This window comes from Nicotiana tabacum, chromosome 19 (genome assembly GCF_000715075.1).
Source record: "Nicotiana tabacum cultivar K326 chromosome 19, ASM71507v2, whole genome shotgun sequence".
Lineage (NCBI taxonomy): Eukaryota > Viridiplantae > Streptophyta > Magnoliopsida > Solanales > Solanaceae > Nicotiana > Nicotiana tabacum.
In genome coordinates, this window is record NC_134098.1 from 103,349,178 (window position 1) to 103,374,243 (window position 25,066).

Below are 25,066 nucleotides of genomic sequence, written 5' to 3' on the forward strand. Positions count from 1 at the left end.
TTCCTGTTTGAGTTCATTATTGATTATTTGATCATTACTCATGAAATTTTTATTGATTTAATTATTGTTGAATATGGTGAGAAAGAGTGTAAAAGCATGAAGGGCGATGCCATGCTATTTTTATTATTTATACTATCATTGTCATGGTGAGAAAGAGAGTAAAAATACGAAGGGTGTTGTCGTGTCATTTTTGAGTGTAAAAGCACGAAGGGTGTTGCCGCGCCATTTTCAGAGAGTGTAAAAGTACGAAGGGTAATGCCGTGCCAAAAGAGAGTTAAAGCACGAAGGGTGATGTCGTGCCAATTATTATTATTATTATTATTATTATTATTATTATTATTATTATTATTATTATTATTATTATTATTATTATTATTTATTTATTTATTTTTTGGCTATTCTAACGTATATGTGAGGTGACGAGTACCTATGCATTTTGGTTGGGTCAAAACATGCTGGAGGAATTTATTTCAATTTGAATAATTGCTTATTTAATTAAGATATTCCTGTTTGAGTTCATTATTGATTATTTGATCATTACTCATAAAATTTTTATTATTTATACTATCATTGTCATGGTGAGAAAGAGAGTAAAAGCACGAAGGGTGTTGTCGTACCATTTTTGAGTGTAAAAGCACGAAGGGTGATGCCGTGCCATTTTTTAGTGTAAAAGTACGAAGGATGATGCCATGCCAAAAGAGAGTTAAAGCACGAAGGGTGATGCCGTGCCAATTATTATTATTTATTTATCAGTTTATGGGAGGAATGAAAGTAAAAGCACAAAAGGTGGTGCCGTGCCATTTTCATATTATCAGTTGCTCATTTTATTTTTGATAAATTAATTGGATGCTAAGTGATACTTCTCATGCTGAAATTATTATATCATTCCCCTCCGCATGTTTTCTCCCAAAATTTATAAATTGTTACTTATTGTGTTATATTTGTTTCGTATTTATATATACCTGTACAAGTTATTTACGTACGCGTCTTGTCATAGCCTCGTCACTACTTCGTCGAGGTTAGACTCGACACTTACGGAGTACATGGGGTCGGTTGTACTCATACTATACTCTATACTTCTTGTGCAGATTTTGGAGTTGGTTCTAATGAAGTACCATAGACTTACTCGGATTCAGCTAATCAGAGGAGACTTGAGGTATAACTGCATATCGTTCGCAGTTCTGAAGCCCCCTTCTATCTTATCTTAGGTGTATATTATCTTTCGAACATCTTGAATTTTATTCAGACCATTATTTGTATTATCCTAGTAGCTCGTGTACTTGTGCACCAGATTCGGGGATGTATTTTGATGATTTGGTAGTTGTGGGCTTCTGCACTTCATTTCAGTAATTGACTTCCGCTTATGTTGATTTGTTTAAAAATGGTTAAGATTTTTCTAACGTTGACTTGCCTATCAAGTAAAATGTTAGGCACCAACATGGTTCCAAAGGTGAGAATTTCAGATCGTGACATTGACTCCCTTACCTTTTTTTTTAAATAAAAAAAGATATTTAACAACCAAAAATGGCTCATACGAAATGTCTTGGTATAGTAACTACATCTTAGCCCTGAGGTTTAAACTGCATCAAAGTATAGCTGCAGTTCTAAAATCAGATACCTTCTCTTTTTTGCCTAGTCTTCGTTCCAATTTCTCCTACTAATTAGGGGTGTTCATTATTCGCTTTGGGTCGATTTTTTCTGAAAAAGAAACCATACTAAGTAAGTCGGTTTTTTAAATATTGGAACCAAACCAAACCAAACCAATTAAGTCGGTTTTTTATCGATTCGGTTTGATTCGGTTTTTCGGTTTTTTCGGTTATTCATCGGGTTTTTTCTTAAAAATGAGACATACACTACCAAACGCATATTTCGGCGACTATATTTTTAACGTACCACTATCAAATCAATTGCTCTTTGAGAAATCTATCATTTACCAAGATATATTGATGATAATTGAATCAAATAGTGATGAATAATTAAAGTACTCAATTAAAAATCGATTATTTTTAACATGAAATAAATTCTTGTACTTAGCAAAAGAAAACTACCAATCAAACTAGAATGTAAAGATAAAGTATTAGATTATTATAATAGCAAAGAACTAGACTAAAGATATAAATGACTAATATGTATCATAAAATTTTTAGAAACTTTATATAAAAATATACATACATACATATATATATATATATATATATATATATATATATATATATATATATATATATATATATATATATATATATATATAGCTACTTTTATAGTCGGTTTGGTTCAGTTTTTTTCGGTTATTTTTTTATTAAAATCAAACCAAACCAAATTTGATCGATTTTTAAAATTCAAAACCAAAACCAAACCAAACTAAACCTAAAGATATGTATGTATGTATGCATATTTTTATATAAAGTTTCTAAAAATTTTATGATACATATTAGTCATTTATATCTTTAGTATATATATATATATAGCTACTTTTATAGTCGGTTTGGTTCAGTTTTTTTCGGTTATTTTTTTATTAAAATCAAACCAAACCAAATTTGATCGATTTTTAAAATTCAAAACCAAAACCAAACCAAACCAAACCTAAAAAAATATAGATTTTTTAGGTCGGTTTGATTCGGTTTCGGTTTGGTTCGATTTTTTACGAACATCTCTACTAATACTAATTTGTGACTAAGTGGTTTCTGCCTGATGTTCTACATCACGTGTACAAAGGTATCCAGAAGAATTTACGAAAATTACAAGTTGCTCAAGTGACTGTCTTAAGATTTTGAGTTGGATGTTCATTCTTAGTATAAGGTATGAATTCTATTTCATCTTTTGGATTTTTATCAACTCAGTTTGACCTTTTAATAAAACGACATCTGACAAAGTGCTAAATCTATGGTATAGCAGATTGCTAAATCTATGGTATAGTTGCTTATGTATCCCAAAAAACATAAAAAGTAAAAAATGTAAAGCCCACAGAAATCCAGCCAAAGAAAGAAAGAAACCAATCAATGATGTTTTTTGTATTTGATTAATTACTATCCCTAAGCAAACCCATGTGGGAAACAATCATCATCATCTATTAAAATAAAGAAACTTGATTAAAGCAACTTTTTGGACAGTTGACTGGTGACAAATCGATCTTTCTATTTAGAGTATTTTATTAACAATTAATATGGTCACCATAACTAACAGTATACAACTTTATGGGTTCTTTATTAATGAAATTATATCTTGTTAGCAAAAATGGTAGTATTAAGAAAAGCAAAGTTCACTTTTGTTTTCAAGACCCCGCTGATGATTTGTTGAATCCGTATAGTTAAACCCACCATTAAAGCATATGATATGACTTAACCAGAATGTATTCAAAGGCATCAATAGTTCTACTAACACAAACTATTCTTTATTCAAAGGCATCAATAGTTCTACTAACACAAACTATTCTTTATTCAAAGGCATCAATAGTTCTACTAACACAAACTATTCTTTATTCCGGTGCATATCACATTATGCTTAATATAATTTACTACTAGAGGACAAAACATTATAGGTTTTTTTCTAAGTTGCATTAAAGATTCCTTATTCTGGTGCATATCAACATTATGCTTAAAGTAGGGATGCTTTGAGTAAATAATTCATTATTCAATTAAAGGCACCATTTCGTCTTTTGTGAAGTACGAGTGTTAACGGGTGATTAGACTAATTCTAGAAAATACATACATAAAATAACTAGTTTGACGAAAATAAATCCATAAACTATTCTATAAATCCGCCCATGCACTAGAGGACAAAGTTCTAAATTGTTGAATGACAACCAACTTTTGGTCATGTAATCTTTTGAAAGATGATTTATCCATTCTTTATATCCTATCAGCAAAAAGATGTTCTTTAGGTAGGATTCGCTTACTCTTCTGGATCTCCATGAGAGAATGATTTGAGCATTCCTAATCAGGAACAATTATTTAGAATTCAGAAAATAATGAATTAACTGATAATAAATGTTTGGTTCTAGAATATGCCCTTTGCATACGTTGATAATTAATAAACCCAAACATGCCAAGTGGGCAAACATAGAATTTTAATATAGACATGAGTTGGAAGTTGGACTTCCAACTGTACATGCATTCAGTTGCTAATTAAGTCAGGTCAAAGCCTTTCTTGATACATCTTCCTATCATTCAATGAATACACTTACAAATAACTTGCAAACAATATCATCAAATAGCAAACCACAATATTATATGACAAACTTTCACACAAACAGAACTCCTAGATACCTATGTTGCAATAATGGAACATGAGGAGATGTACAAGCTTATAATCTTACTGCTAAAAGAATGACAACCATGCTTCTAACTTTTACTTAGATCCAATCCCAGCAAAATCTTTAACTGTGAAACCAACTTTCTCAAATTTACCTTTTTCATTGTTCACTCTAAACTTTAAATAGTCAGAGCAAACAAATGGCTTGTAGATTCTTGAATTTTCTTTACCAACTACTTCATCAGGTGCTAAGATCACCTTCTCATCCTCAAAACACCAAAAGAAAGCCAACGAGAAGCGATTAATCGGCTTCTTCAAAACGACACGATGTTCAGAGGATCTTAGCTTGTCATTGCTCCAAGCTTGTAGCATGTCACCAATATTTACCACAAGAGTTCCTTCACATGGCATAATATCCACCCACTGCCCATCCTTTGATCTTACTTGAAGTCCACCTAATTCATCTTGATAGACAATTGTTATGCAGCTCATATCAGTGTGCATACCAAGACCTTCAACCTCCTTTTCTAAACTATCCGGGGGCGAGTAGTTATTTATCCTCAAGTAACCATGGCAATTACCAAATTCAGATATATAACACTTCATTCCAACTTCTTCTCCCAAGCTCATCAATACAGTTTTCTGAATGACTTTTGCTAACTCTGTCATTTTGCTTCCATAATCTTGCAGTATTTCACTAACAAGGAATACCATTTATCAGAAAACAATATCAACTTTAGGGACATTAAAGAAAAGAGAAGTTGAATGTTCTAAAAGAGCATTACCTGAATTCTGAATTGTTTTCAGCTTTAAGGGTATCTGAAGAACCCTTAGCCGAGTCAAAGAAGTCCGGTCCAGATACTTTAAGGCTTTCAAAGAAGGGAGATGCTATGAAATGAGGAGTATAAGTTTTCAGAGATGAGGAAGGACCTGCTTTTACTTTGATCTCAGAAGGGAGGTTGAAGAGGTGTTTGGAGAGGCAATGAATTTTTGTGTAAAGATCATTGGAAATTCCATGATTAGTAACATGAAAGAAGCCCCATTCTTTGCAGGCAGCAGCAAGAGAAGATAGAGTAGATGAGTTTAATGGTTGGGAAATGTCCAAAACAGGAAGTTGCAATGGTGTTTGGGATTCAGGAATCATTTTCTAAAAGAAGCTAAAGATGTTCCTTTGGGTTAATCAAACCTTTAGAAGGACAAGTAACTCCTCATTAAAGATAATTTCATAAAAAGAGTTTCTTTCTAGTAGCTAAATTTTTTTCTGATGCATACATACATGCATGCAACACACATAATTCAACTTTTAACTTCCATTTGGTGGAATATATTATGCGAGGGGACGTGACAACTGTGGCAGCCTTTTTTCAGCCTCAATTAAAAAGTATGTTCCCAACTGATTGGCAATGATATAATAGATGTTCCTGTGCTTGAAGGGTGACTTTGCATATCTAGTGAAAGTCAATTCAAAGTATTGATAGCTTTTAAATTTTAATCTTAAGTTTCTGGTGCTTGTTGCAGCAACAAGCAAGACATGTTTGAATTCATGGTCAATCAACAGTTCAACTTATCAACACAAATATTAAAAATGGTTAGTCGTTGGTTCTGAATTTCAAGGATATAGAGTCCCTGACCCCTAGATTTCTTACATTAGCCTTATAAGAGAGATGCACAGGGACAAACTTCACCTATCTATGTTTCACAAATGACAAAGATACTAAAGGGTTATCTTATATGCGTGTAAACATGTAATTTCCATTCTTAGGTGCACATAAGCAGATCTGTTCACTTGGAGAGTAACATGAGTTGTTATTTGTCTAAGATATTTCAGAATACTATATGTATAATGTATTATAGAAGGACTATCTCATGTATTATTTTATGCTACACTTTTGAACCTGAAAAAGAAAAACATCTTGATCTGTCAAGGAAAACATGTATTGTTAGTGTGACAGAGCTCAGTAACTCAGAAACTGAAGAATTGAAGGTCAATACTAAGCTTCACCATGAAATATGTTTCCTTATGTCCTATTTCCTTTTATTAGGCAGCTCTAGCCACAAAAATGAAATCAGTATTAATACTTTCTGATTGTTTTAGGTATTAAACTATATATATATGTTTAAGTTGCCATTGTTTTGCATAAAGGGCAAGCGAGGGGATTCACAGCAAACAGACTCGACATTTAGTGCCAATTGAAGAAATAGAAAAAAGACTTGCAAACAAATAAAACTATAAAATTCAATTCAACAATTCAGCTATTTCTTGTTGCAAGGAAACAAACTGGAGCAACATGATGGTACTTCGACCTATCGCTTCATTCCAGTTTGAACTGATGGAGGCAACACATCTCTTCTTTTACACCTTTGCATGTTTCCATACCAACCTATCCAATTAAATGTCAGGTTAGATCCGTGTAATAACAAATTAGAAGAACAACTCCAAATTTGGAGCAACTTCTAGCAGTAATTATGGGATGAATCTATCTTGCTTTTAAGTATTATCTACTTTTGTTTATAACAAATAACATTCTCAAATAAAAGAGGAGATAGAAGAGACCTGCGGACATGTCGAAGCCTTGGTTTTTAAGTTCTCTGTACTCTTGACACAATGCACATGTCTCGCAACAACAATGGCTGCAGAAATCGGTGCAAGGGATTTCGTCCAAGAAATATTGTCCTCTTAATTTGGAACGATAGAAGCATGAGTACAAACACGAGCACCCCGTCACGCACAGAATTAGTAAGTAGAGTGCACCACTTACCCCACATGCTGCATTAGTTTAACCAAACACAAAAAATGTTTCATCAATCATATTTTCTGAAATTGGTTTGCATATTTAGGGAATAAAGAAATATATACACGTCTCATTTGAAACGTACAAGTTGATCCTCTGTCAACAATCTCTGCTATGCGGCCAAATGTGATACACGGGCAGCAGCATGTTAAGCAACCTATGAAAACAAACATATTTCAAAATAAGATGGAAAAAAAACTCCCATTTTTGTTTAATGTTGAAAGGACAAATTAAAGCGTAAAACGTAAAAAGTAAAATGCATGCGCTTCTTAAATAAGTTTTACTATCAACTTACAAGTGTGTACATCTTGACAGCAGTCGAATAGACCAGTGGACCAAGGAACTAGAGGACGAAATTCCAAGTTGCTAACTTTAGGGCTTTTCTTTGGAGGAACGTTTTGATTCGCGACACATTCTAATCTGTTGGTGCCGTTGAGCGCAGTTGGTGTAATTGGAAAAGAAGGGCCTGCCAGTTGAATCTCAGTTGGCGACATTGTGGAACAGAACTAGAGATGGTTAAGAAGAGAACATGTAGTTTTGTTCAGGAAATGGCTGATGACATAAGTAGTGTGAGGGCAATTTGGCGGTTTAGAAACCGTTTTAAAACTTTAACTGCATTCTGAACGGATCTCACTTTCATATTCTTTTTTTAAATAATTTCCGGGAAGTATAAGTGGGGTATTTTCCGAATCAATTTTAGCCTATATTCTTTTCTCTTATTTCAACTATTATAAGTGTTTATACGGTCAAAACTGGGCTTGCCCCTCGTATGACTGATCGAGACTAGAACATGATAAGGCAAGGTTCAAACCCGTGTTATATCGAACCATGGTGCGAAGTTAGATTGCCGAGCTCGTGACCCAGAGATCGAGCAAGATCGAGACCGAGTAAGATAGAGATCGAACGAGACCAAGAGAAGCTTACCGAGCCAAACAACGGAAAGCCGAAATATCCGCAATCGGGCGAGGATCGCGGCGGAAATCCCGACATGAGATTCCTTACTGTATTTAGAAGAGGCCGATTAATTAGCCTATCATGAGATTCCTTACTGTATTTAGATTGTATCAAGAGTAGGGCTCTCCTATTATATAAATGAGGTCTAATCATTCGTAAGACTCATCATATTCACTCAATACAAAGCAATATATTGCCTTCTTCTAATTTCCAATATCTTGCTACTCTGTTCTTATATCAGTTGAATCTTCACTTGGTTTGAGGGTGATCGAACCTGAGGGCCAAGGCTATTTGATTCGTTTGGTTTGCATTTGTTTCTTTCACAGTCAATTTTAATATATATATATATATTTCTCAAATTGTGCCAAATTATATCACGTATTTTTAAAACCGTGTATAAATTCAATTGTTATCCGTTTTAGGGTAAACAAAGTGGGGTATTGCACCAGTGAATAGTATCTGGTGTATAAACACTGGTGCAAAAAATTAATAGGTATGCGGCTTAAACTTAAAAATATAGCTACATAGGTGCAATGTAGTGTGTTGGGCTATACTTTTGCGTAAATCTCCTTTTTGCCCTTCTAAAATAAAATATTTTCTTAATGGAATCCCCTTCCGAATCTTAGTAGTTAAACTTCAAAACCCAGTGAAATCTTTTATAGCTTTAAGCAACTAGCCAATATACACAAATTAACAATAATTACATCCGTGTATCCCGTCTGAGTGGGTTGCTTTGATGGTGAGCACCCTCCACTTCCAACTAAGAGGTTGCGAATTCGAGTCACCCCAAGAGTAAGGTGGGGAGTACTTGGAGGGAGGGAACCGAGGGTCTATCGAAAACAACCTCTCTATCTCAAGGTAGGGATAAGGTCTGCGTACACACTACCCTCCCCATACCCCACTAGTGGGATTGTACTGGGTTGTTGTTATTGTTGTTGTCCCGTTGGAACTAAGTATCCAATGACAGAAGAAAACTCCTAAATCCACCTAATTGACCCACAGAAAATACGGAAAATGGCCATATATGCCAGTGAACTATACGAATTATGACAGATATGCCCGTTGTTAATAGTTTGGCAGAAATATGCCCAATCCGTCAAATACTTGCTCATTCATGCCCTTAGTTTAACGGAACCACTATTTTGTCTTTTTTGAATAATTAATAACCGGACCCAACCAAATTTTGCAGACCCGATTCGTTAGGACCCGACCCACCCTTATTTCAAAGATATTTTTTAATATATTATTTTTGTTTGATTGAGAAATTGTGTGATAATCAATATTTATTTATTTGAGTAATTTGATAATCGATTTTTTTTTTGTTATACATCATTTCGGGAAGTAATCCTACTAAAAGTAGTAATTGATATTTTTTTATTATTTTAATAATATAATATTCGAATTAGTTTGTGCTTTCTTTAATTATTTTACCATCTATTTTTATTTTTCTCATAATCTATTTGTATTTTTCACCAATAGAAATAACTCCATGTTCACTATAACTTAACCTGATGGGTCCGTTTTTTTGTTTAGATAAATGATCATTATATGATTGATTATAAGTTTATTGGATTATTTCTGCATTACAAATTTGTTATGAAATAAGTAATAAATTGTTAATACAGTGGTGCTTCTTTTCCATTTTTATTAATTAATTATTTCATAACAAATATTATTTCATATCAAGCACCACTATTAAAACAGTGGTGCTTCTTTTTTATTTTTATTAATTAATTATTTCATAACAAACACTACTGAGAAAAATAAAAATAGATGATAAAATGATTGAAGAAAGCACAAACTAATTCGAATATTATATTATTAAAATAATAAATAAATATCAATTACTATTTTTATTAGGATTACTTTCCGAAATGATGTATAACCAAAAAAAAATCGATTATCAAATTACTCAAATAAATAAATATGATTATCACACAATTTCTCAATCAAACAAAAATAATATATCAAAAAATATCTTTGAAATAAGGGTGGGTCGGGTCCTAATGGATCGGGTAAGTAGATTTTGATTGGGTCCGATTATTAATTATTTAAGAAAGACAAAATAATGGTTCCGTTAAACTAAGAGCATGAATGAGCAAGTATTGGACGGATTGAGCATATTTGTGCCAAACTATTAACGACGAACATATCTAATTTAATTCGCATAGTGTTTGATTTATTGCGTTCGACTTTATGTGTTTGATTTTATATTTAGGAAAGAAGATAGGAATTAACCGGAAAAAAAGAGAGTGGAAATATAAATTTGAAAGGATACGGCCTTTAGTCCGTTTACACATACTAGTATCTTGATATTTTAGTTGCTCAAAATGTATAAATTGATTTAATCCATTTTAATTTGCCCAAATTTAGCCGCGTTAATTTCACTGATGGTCATTGAACTATCTTTCAATTTTACTAAAGTTATTTAACTATTTTTTGTCACTTAAAACTAACTAAACTTTATCATTGTCACCTAAAAGTCATTTTGCCTCAAACCCCTACCATAAATATGACATGGCATTAAATTTTATGATAAAAATCCAAAAACAAATGCCACATAAGCTAATATGGGTCATACCCATTTTAGATCCATTTATCCTTTAATGTGATTTGATCCATAATCTAAATGAGTTTCGATAAAAAAATATATTAATTCTACATTAGTTTAAAATAATTATCCTATACTACAAAGTTTTATCTTTTCTGTCACAAAGCTAAAATAATGATTACCCAAACAAAGCTAAAACAAATAATGAAAGATAAGTAACTTATCTTTGAACCAAATAACGTTTTAGCTTTGTTAGATTTTTTTATTTTTATTTTTATATATAGGGTAAAAAAATTAAAAATATTTTAAAAGGTCAATTATTACTATTAATATTATTTTTATTTTTATTTTCCTTATTTTAAAATTAAATAAATTTAAAAATCTAAAAAAATTAAATATTTTTTAAATTTCGGATGTGAATTAAAAATAGGAAAAGTAGAAGTATGGAATTAAAAAGTAAAAGTAAAAGTAGGTGAAAATTATTTTTTTTAAAAAGTAAAATAATGTGGAAATTTAAAAAAATAAAAAGTAAAAGAAAGTTAGAATTAAAAAATAAAAGTAAAGGTAGGTGAAAAGTTTTAAAAAATAAAAGTAAAGGTATGTGAAAAGTTTTAAAAAAAAATAAAAGAAAGTAGAAATTAAAAAAAAAAGTAAAATAAGTGGAAAAAAAAGAAAAGTAAAAAAAATTGGGAAATTAAAAAATAAAAGTAAAGGAAAGTGGAGAATTTATTATTATTTTTAAAAAAGAAAAAAAGAAAAATGGGAAGTGGGAATATTTTTAATTAAAAAATAATAATAAAATAATTAAAACAAAATCTGAAAAATTTCGAATTTTTTTCTATAAATAGAAGTGAAAAATGAGAGAAGAGGAGGGGAAAAAAGAGAGAGGGGGGAATTGAGAGAATTTTATTTTTCTTCTTATACGCTAAGGGATTTCTACTCGTGTCATTCTTTCTTTCTCTTTCTTTCGAAAAATCCAGCAATTTATCACCCCGTTTAAGACTCGAAAATGTCCCAAATTCAAGCCTAAAAATACCCTTGAAGTATCCTAATAAACAACAAAGTTCGCTAAATCGAGTCAAAGTTGAGGTCCATGTTGAGGTCTTCGGATCGAGTTTTCTATTTGGCGTTTTAGTGTTGTCGCTGGGTTTCATTTTGCTAGCTGATCAACAATTATTTATGAACAAAGCTGGGTTTGAAGGTTCTTAGAAATACAAAAACAAAACAAAACAAAAAAAAGAATTCAAAGAGGTCCATTTCTTTTCCTCTCTACTTTTCCGATTCCAAACAATATTCTGGTTCGCTTTGAATGTTGGATGTTTTGTGTGTGATTTTATTGTCTTTGTTTATAGAATGGTTCGTGATAGTCTAGTGTTTCATTTGGAATAATTGTTAGATATTGCAGTGGTCAAGTTGATTTGTATGATTAATTAGATTTAAATTCAATTTGGAATGTGAAGATTATTCTTGAAATTTTGCAAGAGGGCATTGGGCTCAATTGAGGAAAATCTTGATGGCCCATTTCATAAAATAGTTGGTCTACTCTATGTAGATGCATAAGATTTTTTTTTAGTTACTACTTGGGTCAAACACCAATAATAAAAGCTAGCCCACATTTCCATAACTAATTTATTATATTTTTTCACCACTACTCCATAAATCATGATATTACAATAATCTCAAAGCTTAGGAAGAGTAATGAACACCGTTAGAGTGCTTTATGCACGCTTTTAATTAAAATATCGTGATTGTGTACACGTTCGCGTGACATAATCATGATTTTCTCAAATAAATCAAAGTATGCGTTCACGTGACTTTGGCCAAAAAAAATCTTCATAAATTAATAAAACGTGATAAATTATGTACACGTACGCGTGACATGATTTTAACGCCCCAAATAAAACAGATTCACGCACATGTGATCCGTCTCAAAGATAAAGCCATAAAACGCCATAATTAAAAGTGGTAAAAGGTAAACACACATAGGTTCTAAAAATAGGTAATTAAATAATTAATTAAGCCAGGTATGATTAAAGCGACCGTGCTAAAACCACGTAATCCGAGAATGCCTAACACCTTCTCCCGGATTAACAGAATTCCTTACCAGGTCTTCTGTGTTCGCAGACCATAAATAAGAGTCAATTTTCTCGATTTGGGATTTTAAAATAAACCGGTGACTTGGGACACCATAACAAATATCCCAAGTGGCGACTCTAATTAAATAAATAATCTCATTTCGATTAATGTCACTTTAATTGGAAAAAATCCCCTATCCATCGGAAAAAGGAGGTGTGACAGAAACATCTAGAACAATTAGATTGATCCAGCACTAAACTATGAAAGGGATAAATATACATCGATATTTTCTTGAAATCATAAGAAGATCAAGGAACAAATTTAACTACATGTAGAATTGCAAAGGACGTGCATAATTTGAGGAACTAGAATATATCTATAATGCTAAACTAGAAGCTCTGAGAAAATTTTAGTGCCATCCACCATTCTAGAGGCAAGTGTAATTAACCTTGATGTAGGAAAGAAAAGAGACAAATGATTGTGCTAAATATTTGAATACCCTCCCCATTCCCTTCTTTACATTCCTACCAAAGGGAAGCTGTTATAACAATTTTGTATGATAGGAAATAAGTTAAAATCTTATGGTTTTAACTATGATATACGGCCAATGTAAGAAAGGAAGCTAATGATTAATTTTTTGTTAATCCCTTAGTTGTAGGGACCAAATAAATGTTCAATTCTTAGCCATGGTTTCTGAAAATTCCTCCTTTTCTTTCTCAAATAAGCAATATTAGGTATTGTGGCAGACATATTTGGTCCCTCAAGGAGGCAGCCACAAAAGTTTTCAATATCCCGACTAAAAGCCATGATACTCCACAAATAATAACCAGAATATCAAAATCACAGTGCTAACACTACGCGAGGTATATAGTGGATGTAAGATTTGAAGATAGCGCACGGGTGCACCTTTAAATATAAATTCGAGTTCGAGGCATGAGTTCACGTCCAACTTATATGATGGTTAGTATATTTTCTATATACATAATAATATTAAAATGTATATAATTCGATTATAAGGTGGTGGTTGCACTTGCATCCACGGGTTATATGATGAATGTGCCTCTGACTGCAGTGATGATAGTTCAGTTGAAATGCATGGAAGATGAAAAATCATCTCGAAATTGATGCAATCGTGATTTAATTCTCTTACAAGATTTACAATATTATAGTCTATGGAGGCATGCATTCGCAGATATACCAATTTATGCATATTTTATATGCATACGGGAAATTAAGATCGAGACGTAACCGGAACTAATTATCTCAGTTGGCATATAAATTTGATTTTGAACAGTTGGCAGCAATACCCTACTACATGGTATGGCATCATCAGGTGATACAAATCTTGTACTTATAAGGTTCTGCAACATAGTAGAACGCTCTTGTTAACGTTCTTTAATTTACTGCTACAACATGTAATGGTTCGGCCTCATATTTCACACCAGATGAATTTTATAGATTATGATAAAATATTTTTACTCGATATATTAAATTGAATATCAACACATAATCAAAACTCAATCTCATAAATAAATAAATCGAATAAATTACAATTGAGAATAGCAAACTAAAGAAAGAGAAGAGAATGTGTAAATGTGTTCGATTTGAGTGTTCTATACATAGTGTTCAGTATATATATATAGTACATACACTAACGCAAACGCCCACAAACTCTTGTTTTTTTTCTTTTCTTTTTTACGCACTCCATTTTGTTTTAATACTGTAATACATGGTAATACTAATTAGGTGATATTTTCAAGGAAAAAATTTTACCTCCTATAGCAAATTATTACACCATATTTATTATAAATCAAAACAATTTCAAAATATTATTACTTATAGCTACCTTTTCTATTTTATAACAAAATAGGTATTTTATTTATACCTACACATGATATATAGTGTCCGAAACCTGCCCGGTGGGTGGATCATCTGATCTTGAAATAGGTCATCCCGGCTATCCCGATCTTTTATCCGTTCATTTCGTTAAGTATCTGAATCATACGATTCTGAGGATTCTGCTCATGCATTGAGGCATGAAATAAGCCAATTATATTCTTTCTCTCTCTCTCTCTCTCTCTCTCTCTTCCTTCTCTCTCTATCAACAAGATTCTCAATCCTCTCTCTTCTCCATCAAATCGGCAGAATCGTCGGCGTCATCATCCACTATTGGCTCATCTTCATAGGCGAACAAATTTGGCTATGGCTACGGCGGAGAAGATTTGAGGACCTGATTTTTGTTCGTCTCTATTTTTAGTTTTAAGTATTTTGCTTGGTGGAAAACGCCATCTTCGGCCAACTTTTTTCTCTTCTTTATTTTTTAGCCACATACAATAATACAAATACATCGTATTCTGTACAAACACTCAAATGCATTATATTTATGTATTTCATAGGTCTGTATTTTTTAAATACAACCGAATATCACTGTATTTTGTGATTTTTGTTGTTTGAATACAGTCGAATTGAATACGGTGAATTGAACACAATGTATAATATTGAATAATGAATATCTGTGAATTAAATACAATGTATACAGTCGAACTGAATAGAACGGTATACACCATATTTCTTGATTACCTCACTGTATTTATATAAATACAATCGCGCGAATACATGGAATACAACACGGTAGCAGCGAAATATATGTAGAATTGATTTTGTTGAGTTAATTTAGGAGTGATACACGCTAATTGATCCTCTTTCCGTTATTAAACAGCTACATTCCCCTATTTTTTAGGCGAATCCCGCTATTGTATTCATGAATACAGTAGCGCGAATACAGTCGCACAGCTAGACTCCCCTATTTTTTAGGCGAATTCCACTACTGTATTTATGAATATGGTAGCGAGAATACATCGTATACAGTCGCACGCCCTTCATCCTTCCAAACTCAATAAATCATTAGCACAATAGGGCAACACGAGTGGATTACAAAATAGTCCAAAAAAGTGAAATAAATCAAACTCACGGCAGCTGAGGAGGGAAAGAGATCTCCCCGAGAATACAGAGAAGGTTGGGCAATCATCAACCAAAGAAATTATGGCGGAAGATGATGATAATATTGATTTGGCTGCAAGAGAGACAACCCAACAAAGAGAAAAGGCGTAATAACTAAATAGTAGCTATAAGAAGTAATTATGTATATGGTTGATATAAGAAGTTAATAGCCACTAAACAATAGTGGTTTATGAAAATTACTCTAATTTCAAATCAAACGGCTAGAGAGTCACCGTTAGGGGTCATTTGGTAGGGTGTATAAGAATAATGTTGAATATAATATATTAGTAATGCAGGGATTAGTAATGTAGAGATTATTTTTTATACACTGTTTGGTGTGGTGTATTAAAAATTAAAATGCATTGCTTATTTTTTTAAAAAAAAATTAGTTGTTTACAAAAATGCCCTCTATATTCTTTAGTTTTAAGGGACTTTAAGGACAATTTTGTCTTTAATCATGCTAATGCATGCATTAATAGCCTTGGTATTACTAATATCATGATTTGTTGTGCATTAGTTATATATAGGATAATAAGATGTATAACTGATACTTGTATGAGTTATACATATATTGAAAAAGTGTACCAAATAAGATATTACTAATACACAAAATATAATGCATGCATTATTTTCTACCAAACGACCTCTTACAGAATAGTCCCGGGACTAAAAGGGTTACTAGGAATAATTAAGGGATAAAACTGCACTTAGTTATAACATCAAAAGGACCAAAACATTTTTTTTTCCTTCAGGAACCCAAAGCAGAGGTTGCTCACAATAGATTCAGCTTGACCTGCTATCGCAATCTGCTCCTATCCCTTTCTTTTGCATCGAGCAATATGGGTATAACCAATAGTATCCAAGTCGTATGAGCTCTTTTTTGGCTACCAGATTTGTAGTCGAATGGTATATGAAATCAATTGGTGAAAATTCATACAAGCTGTTTGCTAAAATGTCAAAGAGACGTTACTCGTCTGGAATTTCATTAAATGTTCGTGAAAGGTCCTTTTTTGTGGACCCAATTAAGTTTGCTGAAAAACAAAATGTGAGATCATGGACATCAAAAATATCAAATTTGGTGAGGGAAAACCAATCCATAGAAGCAATCAACTTGTTCAAAACAATGCTAAGAAACGAACACAAACCCAATTACGTGACAGTTTTAAGCGTTATAAGAGCTGCTGAAAATTTGGAGTCTACAGCACGATGTGTTCACGGGTTTGCAATCAAATTGGGTTTTGAATTGGAACTACCCATTGTGACGGCTCTTGTTGGTGTTTACTCTACTTGGAATATGGATGCTGCATTGAAATTATTTAATCGCACAAGGTACAAGGATGTAATTTTGTGGAGCGCAATGGTTTCAGCTTGTGTCAAGAGTGGAGAGTATGTTGATGCTATTGAACTTTTCAGGAAAATGCTATCCTCTAGCGTGGAACCAAATTATATTAGCATTGTGGGTATTGTGCCTGCTTGTGCAAATCTTGGTGCTTTGAAAGTTGGAAAAGAAATTCATGCTTATTCGATGAAAATTTCATTTATTTCTCATGTTAATATCCAGAATTCTCTTGTGGATATGTATGCTAAATGCGGGAGTTTGAAGGCATCCGTTGCTGTTTTTCGTGGAATAGAGAAGAAGGATCTTGTTTCATGGAGGACTATGATTCATGGATGCGTAGAAAATGATCGTTTCAATGAAGCTTTGAGTCTGTTCTCTCAGATGAGGTATTGTTGCTTTGAACCGGATGATAGTGTTATTCGTGAAGTTATTGGAGCATTGTCAGAATTGGATGAGATAAAAATTGGACAGTGTTTTCACAGCCTTGTGCTCAAGCAGGGATATTTGAGATGTGTTTCGGTAGTGACTGCTCTTCTTCACATGTATGGTGATTTATGTGAGATTGAATCAGCCAGGAGTCTGTTTGATCGCCTGAAACCAAGAGATCTTATTGCCTGGAGTACAATGATTGCGGCATATGCCCAAAGTGAGCTGCCTAGTAATGCTTTTGATATATATTGGCAGATGCAATCAGCAAATGAGAAGCCTAACGAGATCATCTATGTTAGTCTATTACAGGCTTGTTCTTCGATGGCTGCTGAAGAGATTGGAGAAGGTATACATGCACAAGTGATTAAAATTGTAAATATATCCAATCCCTTTTTGATATCTTCGCTTATTGACATGTATTGCAAATTCGGACGCATAAGCCAAGGAACGGCTATTTTCAGTGAATTTCCTAACAAAGATCTTATTTGCTGGAGCTCAATGATAAATGGGTATGGCATTAATGGGCATGGAAATAAGGCTCTTGAGTGTTTCTTAGACATGTTGAACTCTGGGATAAAACCAAATGATGTTGTTTTCATTTCTGTTCTATCTGCATGCAGTCATTGTGATCTTGAATATGAGGGGTGGAACTGGTTTTATGCAATGGAAGAGAGATTCGATGTTACTCCGAAACTTGCACATTATGCGTGCATGGTTGATATGCTTAGTCGTCAAGGCAATATAGAAGAAGCTCTTGAATTCGTCAACAACATGCCCATCGAGCCTGATAAGCGGATATGGGGAACTCTGCTTGCTGGCTGTAGAAAGACTCGTGTATCTACTGAAATCTCTGAAATTGTTGCCAAAAGGCTCATTGCTTTAGACCCAGAGAATACAAGCTATTTTGTGATTCTGTCTAACTTATATGCAGAGCAGGGCAGATGGAAAGAGGTAGAAGAGCTGAGGCAACTCATGGATGAGAAGAATTTGAAGAAAGAGTTGGGTTATAGCTTAATTGAGACCAGCCTGTAGAAAGATAGAGAATATAGACAGATGGTATATCAGTACTTTATCTACTTGGAAACCCAGTCATAAGTTTGTGGCATTCAATTTCTTCTTTGAAGTGTCCTCTTATTCGTCAACTTCTTGTCTTGTTTCAACCAAAATTTTCAGAAGTTGGACAAATGACTATCTAAATTATTTTCATTCTTATGTGCTATGAAGTAGGTATTGAGGTCGAATAGGAGCTTCTCTTGCAGATTCTCAGGTAAAAAAACTGGCCTCATCAAAATACAGCATCATAGGATTTGAAATGCCATTTTGGAAAAAGAGGGGACAAGAGAGCCATCCTATCCCAAAGGTTCCCCACAGATTGAATTGTGAATTTCCCTATCAAGGTAGAATGTCTTCTTGCTACTAATGTGTTATTTCCTTTTTGCAAGAGTTTAAGCTGAACCATACAAATATATTTTAATTGGTGCAGCCTATACAAGTCCAGAAGAATGACGGGTATTGGTAAATGAACCGTCACCGTGTGACTTCTCTTGCTACCATGATAGCACCCAGTGTGATCAGCATCAATGAATCCACGGACTCTCCAAAATACTGCCGCACCCGTGTCAGATCCTCCTAAAATACACTACTTTTGAATGATCCGACACGCACCGAACGACATTTTCGGAGTGTCCGAGCAACATAGATCAGCATCGATCGTGTCAGACGATGAAAATTGAGCACAACATTTGCTTCCCCACTACTTGAAGGAGGATCAACGTAGGTCAAATAGTCAGGATATTTACAGGGGATCTGGGGCAGATCTTGTAGATGGCAAAGGATTGAGAATCTCCATTTTAAATTCTTACGGTGGAAGGCTATATGCAAATCTAACTGAAGTTGTGCTGAGCTCATAGACTTGATCCATTGAAGAGATACCTAAAAATACACTGGGTGGTTTCAATCTTAAGCTGTCTCTATGCTGAAGTAATAAAAACATTCTTTATCTTTTTGGTAGTTTTGCTTGTGTGATCGGAGCCAACTAAAAAAATGGAAATGATACATTTTGTATAAACTAGTTTGCGCAGCAGATAATCCATTATTAATCCTTTTATTTAATTTAATAACTATAGAAAGAGTAGACCATAGTCATTAAAGTGCAGCTAGAAAACATCTGTTTGGTGAGCACCACATTTGTTTGAGACTGACCTCTGTAGAACAATTTTATTCTTGCTTCACGTTGCATGTTTAAATTATCTTTTTCATTTGGTTATTCTTTCGATGCATACGTGTGTAATATTCATTCGAGAGAACTATACATGAAGTATGAAGAAATCACTTTGACCAAATAAGGAGGGTTCAACCTGTAGTACATGAAATGCAATTACTTGTGTTTGCTCTAGAGTAAGATATTTTGCAAAAAAGCATTTTCCTTGATATAATAATATTCGTTTTTTGGTTGCGTAAAAGTGATGTAAATGTATTTTTTTCAGGGAAAATGTTCACTGAATGGGGAATATGACTTGTGCTATTAGTTAAGACTCTCTAGTGTCGCCTAACATTGCTTGCGACAATTCTGTCCATGAACGGTAGGGAGTAGAAAAAAGAATTGTCTCATTTCGAGTAGTTTAGGGGCAAATTGACCCTTTTCAATCCTAATTGGAGCAAACCGCCAGCGGGTAGCGCAATTTTGAGCTACTTGATGAAAGGTGAGTGCATTTTTATACTAAATACGAAACAAAGGGTAAAGTTATTCCATTTAAATGGACGGCATTTGGACAAAATTGATCATATTCCCTAAAATTAATTATAGGTTCGCTTCTCGATTCAGGTCATGTCAAGTTCGATATGGTAATTTGTTATGGTACATTGCAAGGTATGAGACTTGAGTCTCACATCGGTATCGTAATGTGGGGTTTATATAGCCTTGGGCTCTCCCACCTTAATACCTAGCTTTTGGGGTGTGGTTCTCTCTGGGTTGTATTAATGGTATCAGAGCCACTCACCGCCCTCCATGTCCACCGTGCCATGGATGGTGACGCCGATATTGCAGTGTTCGCCCGGGACTAGAAAAGTCTAGCGCACAGCCGTTTGGGACGACGGATGCGAAGCGTGGTGGTTTGTTAAGGTTTATATAGCCTTGGGGTATGGTTCTCCTGGGTTGTATCATAATCGTAAGACCCAACGAGAACTTGATGTTACCATTGAGTTGGTATTAGGCTTTTAATTTTGAAGGAAGAATTTCCAGGAAAAAAAATGTTTTTTTTCTTTTATAGGAATATTATCTTTTCAAAATTATAACCTTATGTAACATTGAATTACGGAAAAAGATCTACAAAAAACTGAAATGGGTCCTAAAACTACGTACTAGTAGAGGGGAGATATGCAAACTGGACAATAAATAACCGGAGCAAAATTAATGACAAGTAGATTTCAACACATTCCTCAATCAAACGAAAAAACGACGAAGGTACATGTTTAACCACAACTCCACAAGGATTATTGAATTTTTAGAACACGTGTAAAAATAAGTTTTTACTTACTGTCTTTGGGGTTATTTCGCCATATGGCCAGTGAAGTTATTTAATATAATAATGAAGTTATAAAGTTATTTTTTTTTATATTAAAATAATTTAAATTTAATCATTATAATAGTAAATTAAAAAAATATATTTTTATCACATTAAATTAATTAAACTTTACCTATAACAATAAAATCAAAATTTTCCCATTATAGCAGTAGCATTAACTGTAATGGGCGGCTGATTGTTATAGCATATGATATTTATAACTATTCTATTGTTACAGTGGTAAAATTTAGTTATTTTAATATGACAAAAAATAGCTTTATGATTTTTTATTATAATAGATAAAGTTTAATGAAAACGCTAAGAATAACATCTCTCTTTGTCTCTTATTATTTGATATTTTCGTTTTTTTACAAATTACATTTATCAATTCATAAGTTAAATCATATTATATTAAACTCATGTTCTTGAATTAAATATACTCGTATGTATACGGTAAAAATCGGTCTCGGAAGTTGGATGAATTAGGAAGCAACACATGTCAAGTATGACTGGTCAGTGGTAACTCAACCATGGTGACATCGGATACAAATTGTGGCCGGATAAGAAGTTATTCAAGATATGACCGTTAGAGAGACGTTACAAGATTTTTCCGGCCTTTACTAGCCTTTATTAGGCTTTACTACCCTTTATTATTCTTTATTACCTTTTAATTATATTTTATTATAATAGTAATTAAGGGGGCATAATTTTAATCAAGCACCCCGGAGCTCTAATATAAATAGAGGCTTTCGTTCTATTGTAAGACATCAAGAAATACTAATAGAAAAGACTAATATTTTTTCTCTCATTCTCTTAAGCTTCATATAAGCATATTCGAGGTTTTCCAATTATTATCAATCCCGGTGAAAATATTCTAAAGCTCATGCTTGTATTTTCTTCAACTGTTCTTATTTTAATCGTTGTGTTCTTCGTTACGTTATTTAGTCTGATCATTTTAATCCATGTGTCTATAAACCACGATACAAATTCAACTGTATCATTTTTCCGTTAAACACCGTATATAATAGAAAAATGAAAATTTGGCATGTATATACCATTATTAATAATTATTATTGACAGGATTTTAGGCAGATACTAGATTTGGCATTTAAAGCCCAAAAGGAGAATTTGCATCTATACCTAGTTTTTGGATCACATTTTAACCTATACCCGCTTTGCAAAAAAAATTACAAGCATACCCACTTTTCGGGTAACTTCATGCATATGGGCCTGAAGTAGCAAAAATTTATATCTGAAGTTTGAACTTCAGAATGTTTTGCCTGAAGTGTAGCCTTATCAAAGCAAAACTTCAGATATTTTTGCCTGAAGTTTAGCCTGACTTGTAAAGGCAATCGCGCAAACTTCAGTTCATAGTACAATGAAAAACTTCAGTTCAATAATTGCTGAACTTCAGCAATTTTGGCTGAAATTTTTGTTTTGTAATTGCTGAACTTCAGCATTCTAGGAGCTGAAGTTTGTTTAGTATCTGTTGAACTTCAGCATTTTAGGAGCTGAAATTTGTTTAGTATTTGCTGAACTTCAGCTCCTAGAGGATGCACTTCAGTTCAATAATTGCTGAACTTCAGCAATTTTGGCTAAAGTTTTTATTTTGTAATTGCTGAACTTCAGCATTCTAGGAGCTAAAGTTTGTTTAGTATCTGCTGAACCTCAGCATTTTAGGAGCCGAAGTTTGTTTAGTATTTGCTGAACTTCAGCTCCTAGAGGATGCACTTCAGTTTAATAATTGTTGAACTTCAGCAATTTTGGCTGAAATTTTTATTTTGTAATTGCTGAACTTCAGCATTTTAGGAGCTGAAATTTGTTTAGTATCTGCTGAACTTCAGCATTTTAGGAGCTGAAGTTTATTTAGTATTTGCTGAATTTCAGCTCCTAGAGGATGCACTTCAGTGCTTGGGTCCTTTTGGGTAATATTCCAAGCAGTCAACTTGAACTTTCCGTCGTCCATCCTCATACCAGGAAGGAAGGTATCAGTGGGTTTATCAAAACTTTGCCATAGTGGCTTCCCTGACATATCATCAATTAAGCCAAGTTTCCTGAATTCAAGAGTTTCGCTTTATGTGAAGAAGATGCACTTGTGCCTACTTGTGTTCAGAAATATGAGTTCTTTGACGAGTCCAACACTTTGAGATTATCATCATCAATAGCGATAACGAAAAATTCAGTTGATAAAAATGGAATTGGGTAGTCCATGTTGGAAACCCACACAACCGTTTCGGGACTCACTTTGTACCATATGAATAATATTATCATCTAGAGGAAAGAATAATATCACCCGAAGAAGAAGGAGGAGGAGGAGGAGAAAGAGGCCTGAAGTTGTTTCGGGCCTATCACTATATGCTACACACATATTTTTTTTATAGAAATATACTAATATATATGTTTTTGAAGAAAACATATACCGATATATATAAGAGAGATAACATGTATGTGGAAGATATACATGGTAATACAAGTGTGTATATACCGGATACGCCGATATACTAGTGGAATATAAGTAGATATATATTCATATCGTCGAAAATTATGGTGGATTTTACTTAAAATTAATTCATTCAAACTATCTATAAAGTCTAAACTACTGCAAATCATCCCAAATTTGACATATGAACTGCCAAAGATATTCTCAATTGTTCACCAAAACACCCACTCTGAATCGAATCAAATTTTCGATTTTTAAACTCAAAACTTCTTTAATTGAATATCTAATTTTGTTCTCCAAGTTTTAATTGATCTAACAATACTTAACACTAATCAATTACAGGTAAAAACAAAAGGCCAAAACTGCCCCTGAATTATTGAACAAGGGCTAAGTATATCCCCCATCCATTTATCGATCCAAAAATACCTCTACCGTTATCTTTTCGGCTTATTTCTCCTTATGACTAACAATCAACTTGAATTAAAAAAATTATTTAAATTTTACGTGTCATTTTATTACTGGTCCAATCCAATTAAATAAATAAAGAAATGCCAAAACTGTCCATGAACTATTGGCCAAGAGCTAAATATATTTACCGTCCACTTATCGGTTAAAAAATACCCCTAAAAAATACCCAATTTTCTGGCTTACCTGACCCAATATTAACCTGCCCGTAAAACATAAAATCTCACTAGAAGAATTATTTTCACGGTCATTTTTGTTCTACTTCCTCCCTCTTCTTTATTTTTTTAATACTAAGACCTAATTGTTTTTAGTTAACACCCTGGTGGTCAAGTTAGACCGAAATTGATAGGGTAATATTGGTCAGTGACTGACCATTAGTTATTGAATACCCGATCTTCACAAGAAATAAGAAATCAAATTACGTATATTCAGTACTCCTAATGATCAATAATAATTTCTTGTGGATAATCTCAATTTGATGCCAATATTTTTTCTAGAATATCATCTTTTGTTGCTTTGTTCTTTCAATTGTCTTATTTTGTTTCTAATTAGAAGACCTATGAAAGAATCATGATATTTAGCCTACATTCGTTTATGATATTTAATTGCTTCCGTTTATAATAAATGGTAATTCTATAATTTCTCTCTCTCTCTCTCTCTCTCTCTCTCTCTCTCTCTCTCTCTATATATATATATATATATATATATATATATATATATATATATATATATATATGCATAATAAGTTATTATATTTGGTAAAGAATTACAAATAAAATAAAATAATTATATTTGGTAAAGAATTACAAATAAAATAAAATAAAAATTAACCTCTTTCTTTGTGATTCTTATATTTGACAAAAAATTCTAAGATAGATTGTTTAAGTTGTAAAATGGGTTTATGGTGGGCTCGGCCATCTTTTTAGGTGGGTGAATTTGATGTGCCATTTTTTAGCAAGTAGGTAGACCGAGGGTATATTTAGTCCTTGGCAAATAGTTTAGGGACAGTTTTTACCCTTATTTATTTATTTAATTAGATTGGATCAGTAATAAAATGACATGTGGAATTCAAATATAAAAAAAAATTAATTCAAATTGACCGTTAATCATAAGGACATAAAAGAGCCAAAAAGATAATGTTGGGGATATTTTTGGACCGATAAGTGGACGGAAAGTATATTTAGCCCTTGGCCAATAGTTCAGGGA

At 33.0% G+C, this 25,066-nt stretch overlaps 3 protein-coding genes across 8 annotated transcripts; 1 reads left to right on the forward strand and 2 right to left on the reverse strand.

The window, feature by feature from the left end:
* Positions 1–4,114: 4,114 nt before the first annotated feature.
* Positions 4,115–6,146, reverse strand: LOC107811118 (gibberellin 20-oxidase-like protein). Its single transcript, XM_016635989.2, has 2 exons — positions 5,037–6,146; positions 4,115–4,948 (listed from the first exon to the last, which is right to left on the reverse strand). The coding sequence occupies exons 1-2, from the start codon at positions 5,393–5,395 to the stop codon at positions 4,348–4,350; spliced, it is 960 nt and encodes a 319-aa protein (XP_016491475.1). The 5' UTR covers positions 5,396–6,146; the 3' UTR covers positions 4,115–4,347.
* Positions 6,147–6,332: 186 nt separating this feature from the next.
* Positions 6,333–7,553, reverse strand: LOC107811119 (protein PLANT CADMIUM RESISTANCE 7-like). Its single transcript, XM_016635990.2, has 4 exons — positions 7,339–7,553; positions 7,129–7,200; positions 6,806–7,018; positions 6,333–6,632 (listed from the first exon to the last, which is right to left on the reverse strand). The coding sequence occupies exons 1-4, from the start codon at positions 7,535–7,537 to the stop codon at positions 6,556–6,558; spliced, it is 561 nt and encodes a 186-aa protein (XP_016491476.1). The 5' UTR covers positions 7,538–7,553; the 3' UTR covers positions 6,333–6,555.
* An 8,786-nt stretch (positions 7,554–16,339) lies between these two features.
* Positions 16,340–19,504, forward strand: LOC107811120 (pentatricopeptide repeat-containing protein At1g11290, chloroplastic-like). 6 transcript variants are annotated; one of them, XM_075238329.1, is made up of 3 exons: positions 16,340–18,226; positions 18,324–18,789; positions 18,876–19,504. In XM_075238329.1, the coding sequence occupies exons 1-2, from the start codon at positions 16,493–16,495 to the stop codon at positions 18,345–18,347; spliced, it is 1,758 nt and encodes a 585-aa protein (XP_075094430.1). In that variant the 5' UTR covers positions 16,340–16,492; the 3' UTR covers positions 18,348–18,789; positions 18,876–19,504. The 6 variants fall into 6 exon arrangements, with proteins under 6 accessions (XP_075094430.1, XP_075094427.1, XP_016491479.1 ...); XM_075238326.1 differs by having other exon boundaries at positions 16,340–17,901; positions 18,013–18,789; XM_016635993.2 differs by having other exon boundaries at positions 16,346–18,448; positions 18,617–18,789.
* Positions 19,505–25,066: the final 5,562 nt, after the last annotated feature.